Source organism: Callithrix jacchus, chromosome 12 (genome assembly GCF_049354715.1).
Source record: "Callithrix jacchus isolate 240 chromosome 12, calJac240_pri, whole genome shotgun sequence".
In the NCBI taxonomy this organism is placed as follows: Eukaryota; Metazoa; Chordata; class Mammalia; order Primates; family Cebidae; genus Callithrix; species Callithrix jacchus.
In genome coordinates, this window is record NC_133513.1 from 13,547,930 (window position 1) to 13,561,635 (window position 13,706).

The window sequence follows — 13,706 nt, forward strand, 5'->3', positions numbered from 1 at the left end:
TGGACCCATAGTCACTTTCTACTGTGATTCATCACCAACTCAGGAGAACAAATGCAATGCTAAAAGCAGCTCATGGGAAAGCAACACAGCCTTATGGCTTCTCTGTTTCCCAAGCCTTGGTGTGAGAGATAGTGGTAGACAGTGACTGTGGTTTACAGAAAACCTTACTTCTCAGCTTCCCATACAGTACCATATTCATAAGAAGCACCAAAGCATGCCTCGTTTGGGCTTTCTCCTCAACACAGTCAACATAGGAACATCTTAACATGTCTCCCAGCACTGGTGAGGCACTCTCCAACGGGTTTCTTTTTCTGACCTCTGCTTGCCACAATTTCCACATGGAGGGGAAAGAAATGGTGAAAGCATTGGCCCTAAATATTAACGATGATTACCTGAGAAGGGGAATGGCAGAGGAGGGATGGGAGACTTATCTATCATTCTGTGCATTTCAGTACTATTTGAATTCTTTTCAACAAACATACTATTTCATAATCTGTCCTATTACATGTAACCACCCCAATGGGTCAAGAAGCTGGACTCACCTAGAAGACCAAGGCTGAGATGCGAGCAGAGGACTGACTTGCCTGGATGCAACTAACTTGCTAAAAGCAGACGGGTAACTCACTTGGAATACAGTCTCCTCTTTATCTTTTTTCTCTACAGGAGAACTGGTAACACTTCGGGCACTGAGGTTCTCTTTTCTAACAGAAGGGGAAAATTGAAGGGAAAAGGTCATATGTCTTCCTTCACATTTGTGAAGCAACTATGAGAAAGAGCAGTTTCACATACTTCTGATTGGTTTTGTAAACGGGTTCTGCTGCCCCGGAGTTTTTTGCCATCAGCACTGCAGCACTTGAGTTACTATGAGCGGGCACTACCAGCCGCAGGTGACCTTGCTGGTGCTCACTGTTTCTATGACCAGTTTTTGACTCCATGCGGCATAGCTCCTTCAAAGACACAAGCACAGTGGGGTTTAAATTTTAAGTACCCAAGATGTGTTAAATCCTCTACAGAAAACGGCTGACTTTGAGTATCATCAAACACTGAGATCAAAAAGAGACACGCCAAAAGCAAGTGGGTGCATAAAACACAGAAACGAAGAAACCAAACCTACCATAAACTTCAGAAAGCAAGAGGTATCAAAATTACCTGTAAACTTTTAACATTTGTATTTTTTGTAGCAGATCCAGAATTTGCCTGTGACCCTTTTCCAGGCGTGGCTTTGGCACTGGAAGATTGTTCACTTGCATCTTTGATGAGGCACAATTTTGGATTCTTAAGTTTTTTGGGAGACTTCACTTTATCAGCAATTGCATTTGAACTCTTTGTTTCACAGAGTTCTCTATTTTTTGGAGTAAATGACACAATGATCCTATTACCAAAGACATCTTCGTTTTCCATTCGCTTCTGAGCGCGCTCTGCACTATCTTGGTTTATGAAGCGGAGAATTGCACTGCAGCCTGTAATACTCAGCACTTTCCCACCACAATTATCGGACAGGCGTCTGAGCCTGTTGCTGACGCTCTTGCCATCTTTATTTGCTGGTAGGTTATAAACATAGAGCAGAGTGTGGCACTGCTAATACAGAGGAAAGAAGTGTTACATCAGGTTAACTCAAGGGCACACATTCAATTTCAAAATAAGAACTATGGGTAACCTCCAAACTTCAGCTAAAACTTTGGAAAGGAGGTGACAGTGATTTAAATGGGAGAGGGAAGTGTCAACAAGTAAATGAATATTGTTTTAAAGAATATGCTTTAGCTAGACATGGTGATGCATGCCTACAGTCCCAGCTACTCAGGTGGGAGGATCACCTGAGCCCAGGAAGGTTGAGGCTGTTGCACTCCAGTATGAGTGACAGAGTGAGATGCTGTCTCAAAAAATAAATAAATAAATAAATAAATAAATAAATAAATAAATAAATAAAAGATGCCAAGCACAGAAGTCTGTATACTACATGATTCCATTTCTATTAAGTGTCTGGAAAATACAAATCTACAGAGACAGAAAGATTAGTAGTGCCTAACAGTGGGGAAGGGGATTAACCATAAATTAGCATAATAGATCTTACTGAGGTGACAAAATACTCTAAAACTGTACAACTCAATTTACTAAAAATTATTGTACACCTGAAAGAGCTGAATTCTGGCCAGGTACAGTGGCTCACACCTGTAATCTGAGCACTTTGGGAGACTAAGGCGGGCGGATCACCTGAGGTCAGGAATTTAGGACCAGCCTGGTCAACATGGTGAAACCTCGTCTCTACAAAAATTACAAAAAAATAGCCAGGCTTGGTGGTATGCGCCTGTAATTGCAGCTACTCGGGTGGGCGAGGCAGGAGAATTGCTTGAATCTGAGAGCCAGAGGTTGCGGTGAGCTGAGATTGTGACACTGCACTCCAGACTGGGCAACAAGAGCAAAACTCCACCTCAAAAAAAAAAAAAAATTAGCTGGTTGTGGTGGCGTGTGCCTGGTGTGCCTGTAATCCCAGTTACTTGGGAGGCTGAGGCAGGAGAATAGCTTGAACCTGGTAGGCAGAGGCTGCACTGAGCTGAGATCACACCACTGCACTCCAGCCTGGGTAACAGAGTGAGATTTTGTATGAAAAAAAAAAAAAATTTTAATAAGAATAAAAATAATATTTTAAAATTAGAACTGGCTGGGCATGGTGGCTTACGCCTGTAATCCCAGAACTTTGGGAGGCCAAGGCGGGTAGATCATCTGAGGTCAGGAGTTCAAGATCAGCTTGGCCAACATGGAGAAACCCCATGTCTACTAAAAATACAAAATTAGCTAGGCATGTGGCGTGCGCCTATAATCCCAGCTACTCAGGAGGCTGAAGCAGGAGAATCACTTAAACCTAGGAGGCAGAAGTTGCGGTGAGCCAAAATGACACCATTGCACTCCAGCCTGGGCAACAAGAGCAAAACTCCATCCCCAAAAAAAGCGGAGAACCACCAGGAGAAAACTTAATTATATAAAGGGTTAAATCCAGAAACCATAAAAGAAATCACTAACAACAGGCAAAGGATGTGAACAAATCACAGAGGAATAAAGAGAAAACAACAATAATCATAAAAGGGTATTTTGTACTGTGCTAATGATTAATTAAAAGGCCAATTATAAGAAGATGCTGTTTTTTCACATATTGGGGTGGCAAATATTTAAAACAGACACTCTCATGAGTGTAAACTGGTACCACCTTTTTGGAGGACAACTCAGATCTTACTAGTAAAATTCTAACCCGGAACTTTTATGCCTTGGAACTTACCCTATGTTATGTCAGCCCAGGAGCCTAAAGATATAATTACCTTGCTGGAAATGGTAAAAAAAAAAAAAAAAGAAAAAAAAAAAAGAAAAAAAAACTGGGTATAAACAAAATGTCCACTAACAGACTGGTTAAATAAAGACCAGCCATACAAGTACTTTTCAAACCAAAATTCTGTTTTTTTAAATGTTGCAGATTTATATTAACATATACTAACATGAAAAGACATCCAAGCTTTGACATGAAGTTTTTTTCCAAAAGCTACAGAACACTATAAATGTGATACCTCTTTTCTTAATTTACAACATTTTGCAATCTGGAGGACAATATCAAAATATTAACAGCAGTTATCTCTGGAGGACAGAACTGCAGGGTTTTCACTTTCACATTTCTAAATACTGTGTTTCGTTTGTTTTTACAATGATCATATCATAGATGTTTTTTAAAGACAGGCTGGAGGCCGGGCACGGTGGCTCATGCCTGTAATCCCAGTACTTTGGGAGGCCGAGGCAGGTGGATCACCTGAGGTCAGGGTTCAAGACCAGTCTGGCAAACATGGTGAAACCCCGTCTCTTTAAAAAAAAAAAAAAAGGCTGGAACGCAGTTGCGTGATCTCGGCTCACTGCAACTGCTGCCTCCTGGGTTCACACGATTCTCCTGCCTCAGCCTCCAGAATAGCCGGGATTACAGGCACCCGCAACCACACCTGGCTAATTTTTGTATTTTTAGTAGAGACAGGGTTTCACCATGTTGGTCAGGCTGCTCTTGAACTCCTGACTTCAGGTGATCTGCCTGCCTCAGCTTCCCTAAGTGTTAGGATTGCTGGTGTGAGCCATCTTGCTCGGCCAGCACCATACTTTTCTAATCAGAGGCTTTTCTTTTCATTTGAGGGGTACTGACCAATCATCAACAAAATCTACACTTTTTCTATTACACCTGGGACTCAAAGCCCAGGAAGTACCAATATATGTTTAATTTATTAAAATTAAATGAAAAGGCTAAAGAACGTAAAAAGAAATGTAGCTTAAATGATCACTGTAGTGGATGGGAAAAAACATCCAGCAAGACTAAATCTTTTGAATTATCAAAACATTGTTGTTGTTGTTTTTAACCATAAGGAATAAATCTCCAAAGTGGGCAAGTTCATACCTAAAACACTATATTTACTTTTTTTTTCTGAGACAGAGTCTTACTCTCTTGCCCAGGCTGGAGTGCAGTGGCGCGATCTCAGCTCACTGCAAGCTCTGCCTCCCAGGAAAAAAACACTGTATTTACTTAAGGCCTTCAAAGTTAGAAAATTGAGTGTCAAACAGAAGCAGAAGGGAAGAAATATTTAGTCACACCCAAGTGACTAAAAGCAAATAATGACAAACGTGAGTTAGGAAAGAGCCTCAAAAGATTAGGGTAAGGCCAGTCTATGTTTACTCCCTGGGCAAGACTCTGGAATCAACAACTCTGAACTGTCCACAGTGTGAGTTTCATCTTAGGCCAGACTCAAAGCTTGCTGGGTGTCAGGGAACACTGGAGACTAGCAGGCAAGTGCTAGTATTAGGAGGCCCGGGGCCTAGTCTCATAGCTGCTACAATCACCGATGACCCATTTACTTTTTCTAAGAGCTGATTTCTTACTCCCTTAAATGAACACTTTGCATGAAGTCATTTCTAACGTACTTCTGTAACTCTCAAGTTATTAAATTATATGTGAAGACTGCGTTCAATGCATGGGATTGGCACTCTCCTAGATCACCCACGCCGTGGCTCCTTCTCATTATTATTCTTTCCAAGTTACACATGTATTCTCCAAACAGCTTACTCAGCACTGCAATAAACTTTCTTATCCCAAGTCAAGTCTATTAGAAACGCTAGTCCTTCTGGAAATGTGCTCACCCCTCCCAGTGTACAGCTGGAACAGGCTATATAGGTAGAGCAGTCACCACTCCTGCTAATTGTGTCCATGCAGCACAGGGAATGCACAATAGAAAGCATAGCCTCGGCTGGGAGTGGTGGCTCAGGCCTGTAATCTCAGCACTTTGGGAGGCCGAGGCGGGTGGATCACCTGAGGTAAGGAGTTCGAGAACAGGCTGGCCAACATGGCGAAACCCGTCTCTACTAAAACTGTAAAAATTAGCCAGGCATGGTGGCATATGGCTGTAATCACAGGTACTCAGGAGGCTGAGGCAGGAAAATCACTTGAACCCAGGAGGCAGAGGTTGCAGTGAGCCGAGATTGCACCATTGCACTCTAGCCTCGAGAAGAGCAAAACTTTGCCTCAAAAAAAAAAATAAATAAATAAAGCACAGCCTCAGAGGCCTGCTGAAGCCAAAAAAATGCACAATGACTCCACTTGTTTGATGCCAACCACGCAAGTATGAGAGAACCCTTACCATATTCTCTATCCATAATACTTGGAAGCAAAAAGAATAGTAACTTTTAATGCATCATTTCTATTGACCTGACACACAACACTGCTAGCTTCAAAGACACTGGCAAGTCAGGAAGGTAAATCTACAAGTCAATTCCATATGATGTTTTGAAATAAATAAAAGCAAACTTCACATATACCAATTCTCTGTGTATTTGTAAGAGAAGAACTGAAGGTTTCTAAGCCTTACCTCAAAATCTGAACCACCTCTTACAAAGAACAGCCCCATCTGGGCGTGGCAACCCCCTTATTATGGGCTGTCTTTCAGCCTCCACAACGTAATATTGGAAAATGGCAAAAATAACACAAACCCACTTACTGGCATTTTTAGTGGTAACCTGGGGGGCAAGTCGGAAATGAACTCTTCAAATCTGATCAGCTCGTTAGCATGATGCAGCAATGCTTCTGAGGCCTGGTTTTTATGGACCAAAATTATGTGGAAACCATGCCTGTGTCTCAGGTCACTAAGTTCCAATGCAAAATTGACATCAGCTGAAAGAAAAGGTACAGACCAACCCCATCCCCAAACATTAGAAACACATGACAAAGACAGACAACTCTATTGACACCCACTCAGGAGGCAAGGATGGACTATATTCAAAGTTGCTTCCCCAGGTCTTAGAAGAGAAACACGTTTCACATCAGAAGAATTAACATGGTAAGACAGTCTTACCACATACCTACCAAGAATTCCAAGATACATACATTACTTTCAGTAAAAGAAAGCAAATATAATATGTTGGGGAGATTCAAATTTGAAAATTCGTATCCCAGACTTTAAAAATTATTAACACTGGGCCTAAGGTTAAAAAAAAAAATCACATTTTTCTTTAATAAACCTGGTCCCACAAGAATTCAAGTTCCAAGGAGAAAATACAGAAATCCACCTAGACCCAACTTTTTTTTCTAAGTTTTCAACAATAATCAGAAACATGTCTCATGTATTCAGCCTCTTTGGGGATACATTTTACTTTCACATGTTTCCGGCTTCTAGGATAACTTCCGACACAATGAGTTTAGCTGAAATGAGATGTTTCTGTACTTACTTGACACAAGAACTACTGTGGCTGGAGCAGTGTGGGTATTTGCAAACCTGCGAAGACTCTGCCGCAATTTATCATCAGCTGCATTCTTTGCAGTCGCATTGATGTGGGCAACGGTTACCTGCATTAATTTATAATAAGGGTGAATGAGCAGCAGTTGAGGCTAGAAAATTGCTACACATTCTGCCCATACTTAATATTTACTTTTATTTTTTGAGACAGTCTCGCTCTGTAGCCCAGGATGGAGTGCAATGACATGATCTCTGCTCACTGCAACCTCTGCCTCCTGGGTCCTGGTTCAAACAATTCTTCTGTCTTAGCCTCCCAAGTAGCTGGGATTAAAGGCACATGCCATCATTCCCAGCTAATTTTTGCATTTTTAGTAGAGACGGGCCTCCACCATCTTGGCCAGGCTTGTCTTGAATTCTTGACCTCATGATCTGCCCACCTCAGCCTCCCAAAGTGCTGGAATTACAGGTGTGAGTCACCATGCCTGGCCTTTTAAAAAATGTTTTATTTTTAAGTTCCAGGATACATGTAAACATGCAGGTCTTACATAGGTATACATGAGACATGGTGGTTTGCTGCACCTATCAACCTGTTATCTTTTAAGACTCTCATGCACTAGGTATTTGTCCTGATGCTCTCCCTCCCTCTCCTTGTCCCCCGCCCCTGACAGATAGGCCCCAGTGTGTGATGTTCCCCTTTCTGTGTCCATGTGTTTTCATTGTTCAACTCCCACTTATTGAGTGAGAACATGGGGAGTTTGGTTTCCTGCTCCTGTGTTAGTGTGCTGAGAATGATGGCTTCTAGCTTCATCCATGGTCCTACAAAGGACATGATCTTATTATTTTGTGGCTGCATTATTCCATGGTGTATATGTGACACATTTTCTTTATCCAGTCCATCATTGATGTCTATGAATATTTTAATAAGTAATTCCTGAGCAAAAAAAAAAAAAATTCCTTTATTATTACTATTAGGAATGGTAAGAAATTACAACCAGATCTCAGTAACCTCAACACTGGTTCTCCATATGAGCTAACTGGGTCTGTTACTAAGCCTGCTCTCATCTACAATCTTCTGTTTCTGTGTTTCTTTCATCCTCCTTTCAGAAAATAAGTAGAAAATAGGAAGTGAAATTTGAAGTCAGTTAAATTTGCTCTAGTAGCTTTTGCCAACAATTTGAACGTGGCAGAGAACAGATAAATGACTAAAATAAGATTTAAGATTGTGGTTTATGTCAGCTGTCTATGCTACCCATGCAAGCTTGTGCAACCTGTCTTGTTTTGTTGTTTTTCTGTTTTGTTTTGGGCTTTCAGCAGCCTGAAGCCATAATTTTTAGTTTCTGTCTCAACTAATAAGCAGAAAAGAGAGATAAGGAAGGGGATTTACTACCCCAACCAGAAACACAAACTGAGAACCCATGACTGTATTCTCTCCCTTGGCACCCGTGGATGGCTTTCATGATCTGGGGTTAGGTGACGGAGAGAGGAGGGAGTATATCCCTAAGGGAGCTAAAGTGCATTTATTTCTGTTAAAACTATCAGGCTCATATGTAAGTCTCCAAAGGAAGGAAAGGTTTATTTTGAGAAATTTGCCTCAGTCACTTGCAATATATAATAATAACTTACTGATTTTTGTAAAGAGCACAGGTATGTAATTTTAGACATGCAATATGGACTATCAATAGAATTAATTGTCTGAGAGTCAAAAGACCTGAATTCTAGTTCCAGCTTAAAAGTACAGACTCTGGGGATCAGATAAATCTAGATTTAGATCCCTGCTCTTCTACTTCCTGGTCAAATGATCTTAAAGATATTACTTCACCTCTCAGGGCCTTAGTTTAATTTTCAAATTATAAATAATATATTCTACATGCCTGGTTCCCAGAGCAGTAATGAAAATCAAAGGAAACAATACATATATAACCATGATACCAGTACAGAATTAAAGTATAAATTAAGGAGCATAACTGAAAGATAAGAATGCTTAAACTGTGAATGCCAAGTGTCTACTAAGAACGGGAAAAAAAAAAAAAAAAAAAAACAGCTGGACATGGTGGCTCACGCCTGTAATCCAAGCACTTTGGAGGCCAAGGCGGGCGGATCAACTGAGGTCGGGGGTTCAAGACCAGCCTGACCAACATGGTGAAACCCCATCTTTATTAAAAAAAAAAAAAAAGAATGCTTAAACTGTTTTTTGGCCTTTGGAAGTGGTCTTTTGGTAATTCATTTCATTTGAAAAGTTGGCACAAATGCAGTATCATTAAACAAATTTTCAATCAGAATTCTTAAACAAACACACATGTTACAGCACTTTGAGAGGCCAAGGCAAGAAGACTGCTTGAGTCCAGGAGTTTGAGACAAGCCTGGGCAACACAGGGAGACCTCATCTCTACAAAAAATAAAAAATTAGCCGAGCATGATGGTGTGCATCGGTGATCCCAGCTACTTGGGAGGCTGAGGTGGGAGGATCACTGGGGTCCCAGAGTTCAAGGCTGCAGTGAGCCATGACTGTGTCACTGCACTCCAGCCTGGGTGACACTTAGGCTCTGTCTCAAAACAAACACACAAAAAACACATGTGCTTATTCTTCTACTATAGTAGATTACAATTACAAAAAAAAATTTTTTTTACCTGGCAATTATTCAGCTCTTGAATTACTTCCTTGTTTTCTTTACTGATGTCACACACACAGATGAATTCTGCTTCTCTGTGGCCTTTAAAAAACTTCTCACGGATTCTTTGCACAACAGCCGTCGCTGACCGGCCAGAGGGAACGGAACAGTTTTCAATATCCCAAAAAACTCCAATGGGGGGTAAGTTTTCTAGCACCTGTCCAGCTACTGCAACTTCTGGTGACCCTTAAGAAATGTTAATACTTTTGATTACTTGTAGTGGAAAATAAATGGCAAATTAAAATACGATAATAAACTACCTATCATTATTAGTGGTAGAAAAACCAAATTATTAATTAACGCTAAGTTTTAAGGCTACCAACCTCACTGGTTGACCTAATAAGCAACCATGTTGTCCAAGTATCACTCTAAGAGATTATTCCTGTTTTTCAGAAGAAGACAAATCTAAGAGTCAAGTGACTTGAAGCCCACAATAAATCCATCTCAAAGCATAAACCATTCTAACATTAAACAGTGATGCTTCTCTGAGAAGGAGCATGTGCTCACACTTTTCTACCTACTTGGTACTAACAAACGCTGAGGAGCTGATAAAGGGTGAAGCTGTTACTGTTGTTGATTTTGAGTTCACTCTGCATTAACATCTGATTAAACATTTAAAAAATGTTTTCAAAACATATCACATTAACTTTTTGGGGACATTATTTTAATTGAGAACTCTTTGGTTTTCAAATACTGTTTTTAATCAGCCATTGCTAAATTACTCTAAACCCTTCTAGAGAGTATACCATCAACAAGTGTGATTTCGAACCTAAGCTGACACCAAGTCTTTTCCAGCACTTTTATTTCTCCTAATAGACTACCCATTTTTCTATACAAAGCTTCTGTGTATAGCCTCGGCCCAACATAAAGGGCAAATGACTTCCTGATCTATGATAATAAAAAGATTTCTACCAAGATATGGAAATGGAGACTCACATACACAGGGCTTTAGAACCACAAGGCATCCTTCAAAGGTGATTAAATGCAATGTTAGTATCAGATACTGAAAGCTATTTAAATATGCACATTTTATGCCATACTGTGATTTACCAAATTTTGAAGCAGCTTTGCCTAGACTGGTCGCCAATAACAACGTGGGCTCCTTCCCTGTTCCTTTGGTTCCACAGCCGTTACACAGAGGGACGGCAAGAGGTGCAGGTTGCGTATTTGGAGGTGGTATATTTGGCCAGAGTTTGGCCGCATCAATTATGCTATTTCTTGCTGGCTGTTTTAAAATTTTTTTGAAGAGGAGGAGGTGTCAGAGACATCATTTCAGAGACTGGAGTTATATACAACAACTGAAAACACACTCTAAGTGTACCCTTCCGCTTGCTAGCCTCTAACAAAACATATTTTCAAATAATCTTTCCCAGAACCATTAGGTATTGATTCATAAATTCATTTCCAGAAGTGATTTGACATGATCAAGAAATATATTAACGTCATCACATCTTTACATTCTGGGGCATGTGTCTGCTGCAACAAAGACCTCACAGACACTTTACATAAAGGGTAGTAAAATCTTCACTTGAACACCAGTGTGACTAGGGCCAAGTTTCAGGTTTCGTATATTACTGCGAAATGACAACATGCAGTTATCTACATTACATGAATGGGGCCTTGTGTAAGTTGAATGTAAGTTGCAAGAAATCCACTGTGCTGGACAGGCACGGTGGCTCACGTCTGTAATCCCAGCACTTTGGGAGGCCGAGGCAGGCAGATCCCGAGGTCAGGAGTTTGAGAACAGCCTCTCCAATATGGTGAAACCCCATTTCTACTAAAAAATACAAAAATTAGCTGGACATGGTGGCACATGCCTGTAGTCTGTCCCAGCTACTAGGGAGGCTGAGGCAGGAGTATCGCTTTAACCCGGGAGGCAGAGGTTGTGGTGAGCTGAGATCATGTCACTGCACTCCAGCCTGGGCAACAAGAGTGAAACTCTGTCTCAACAACAAAGAAAGAAAGAAAGCTAAAAAGAAAGAAAGAAAGAAATCCACTGTGCTTTAGCTTTTAAAGAGAAAACAGAACATGAAAGCTTTGCCAACTTAGTCTCCCTGTCGGAAATGGATTTATTGCAACAAGAGGCTCTAAAAGTATAAACTACATAAATAATGATTGTATTTTTAAAAATCATCTCCCATTTTCCCCTTTGTTTCTTTCAGAACTAGCAAAAATTATGCTGATGGGGAGATTCCTCTATACCATGGGAGAATCTTCAACCCCATATATAATAAAGGCTTTTCAAGATAAATCCACTTCAAAAAAGTCCTTTCTCCATCCTCAGCTGTACCCAATGTAAGAAATAAAAAGATACGAACCTTGTTTAGACAGTCTTCACAGTAAAGTGAGCCCTTTAAACAAACCGGAGGTACCATATTAAGGTGCAAAGAGTTGGTGCACAAGTGAGGCGTTAGCTCCGACTGTGAAATGTGCTCTTCCAAATGCCCTGGAGCCCCACTTGTGAAATCAGAACAGGGGAAATAGCCAGCGGAGGTGCAGCCCTGGAGAGTCGGAAACTGATGCAGTTTGTGCACGTTACCATGACATGACTGGAAATGGAGTTTTCCACAACAGGGCAGGTGTTTGCAGGAAGATAGGTTACTCTCTAGACACATGCTGGGAAAGTCACTTGCAACGTCTGCCAAACTGTTCCTAGCTGAGGCATTCTGGAGTGAAGATGCAGATTGGAAAGCAAACCCTGACCCTACCTGACACGTGATTGTCCTGGTGCTTGGAGAGTCTAACAGTGCGCCCGGGTGAATCAAGCTACCCACTCCTCCGCTACCGCCACCACCACCACCAAAACGCATTGGCGAAGTGGAGGGTTCATTCGGGCAATGAGCACAGCAGCTTACTTTTGGGACAGATGAAAGCTGTATTTTAGGCTGCTGAAGAGAACGAATATCAGGAAGTGGGACTGCTGGAAAAAGTTTAGAGCCAGCATGAAGGGGAGATGGTACATCCTTTAATTCCACAGCAACTTTCTTGTTCTCCATGTACTCTTTCTGAGAAAATAAAATCAGAACAGAAATTAATTTTTGAGGTCAGTGGTTTTTAGGTTACTGACATCTTACTGTATTCACTAAAAGACAGTGTTCAATTCTGTTGCATCACTCAATCATAACTGAACAAAATGGAATTACAGCTAGTTAAAACCAGGGACATTCTTCAGAGAGGTCTCCAGGAAGTGAACACTGGACCACACAACTAAAATGAAGACTACACTCTGGATCGAATCGGACTGGGGTGGGTGGGCCTATTTACAGCTGTAGCAGCCACTATGCCTCAGCTGACTTCCTTTTGATAATTTCCCCTTGCCTCACAGAATCTTCTGAAGACAAAACAGGTGGTATGAAAACAACCCAGTCACAAACAGCATTGAATAAAGGTGGCTAACACACACAGTGGTTTGAGAACAGTACTCAATAATTCCTGTCGTCAGTCCATAAGGGGTTTTAATAAGATTCCCCAAAGGAAAAGAGTAAGGTTTCAAACATGGATGAGACCAGCCATCTACCCAGATGGCCCACCCATGTTGCTGACCACTTTCGTAAACCCTAGGATATGATGACCTAAAGCTATAATGAAAACAATTACATTGCAGCCAATGAAAAGATTTAGAGAAATCAGAAAACTATCTAAGAAAAATAGTTTATCATATGACTCCAAAATGGACACAGGAAGTCAGTATATTACAAAGATTATAATGCACAGCATCGGTGGCAGAGACCTGGGTTGGAATCTGATACTCAACAGTTGTATGACCTTGGGTAAGCTACTTAACTTACACTTTGGTTTCTGTGGGTCAAGATGGCCGGGGGAGATCTATGTTAATTCTAGCTAAATAATTATAAGCTTGCTTGGTTTAGAGTACACTGAAGTTCATACACAAAACTAAACTATATTATTGGTGCAGTTAGTTAGAAATCAAGCGGAGCAGAAGGCCTAAGGTAAAGACCATCCGAGAGTGCAGTAATACTGGGGAACACCTCAGGGTAGTTGCAGAGCAAGCAATACTGCTCTGGTCACACAAATGCCTTCTCAACATGGAAACTGCATGAGGGTCTCGTAAAGAGGGCTTATGCAAAGACCTCTGAGATGGGAGGCGACCACTGCTCACAAGATCCGGGAGGGTCTCTGCAGATGGGAGCTGGCAAGGAGACAAGCCTTGTAGGGCACAACTCCCAAACACCTCAGGCTCTGCCTAGGTTCTCAGATATGGAGTGATTTTAATTGCTCTATGTCATCAATGCGTGGGAGATAAAAGCCCCTGGATGCCCTGGGTGTGGTCAAA

General features: G+C 41.2%; 1 protein-coding gene across 9 annotated transcripts in view; it reads right to left on the minus strand.

Moving 5' to 3' along the window:
* Window positions 1–13,706, minus strand: part of MARF1 (meiosis regulator and mRNA stability factor 1) — a 47,709-nt gene that overhangs the window by 27,448 nt on the left and 6,555 nt on the right. For 3 of the 9 annotated variants that reach the window (XM_035266956.3, XM_035266954.3, XM_035266953.3), the window contains exons 3-10: window positions 11,731–12,417; window positions 10,463–10,637; window positions 9,372–9,598; window positions 6,736–6,853; window positions 6,009–6,181; window positions 1,150–1,575; window positions 790–947; window positions 543–701 (exon numbers count right to left, since the gene is read on the minus strand). In XM_035266956.3, the coding sequence (XP_035122847.3) occupies window positions 543–701; window positions 790–947; window positions 1,150–1,575; window positions 6,009–6,181; window positions 6,736–6,853; window positions 9,372–9,598; window positions 10,463–10,637; window positions 11,731–12,417 (2,123 nt within the window). Of the gene's footprint in view, window positions 1–542; window positions 702–789; window positions 948–1,149; window positions 1,579–6,008; window positions 6,182–6,735; window positions 6,854–9,371; window positions 9,599–10,462; window positions 10,638–11,730; window positions 12,418–13,706 lie in introns of all 9 variants that reach the window. The other 6 variants (XM_035266955.3, XM_002807401.6, XM_035266952.3 and 3 more) reach the window with 2 other exon arrangements.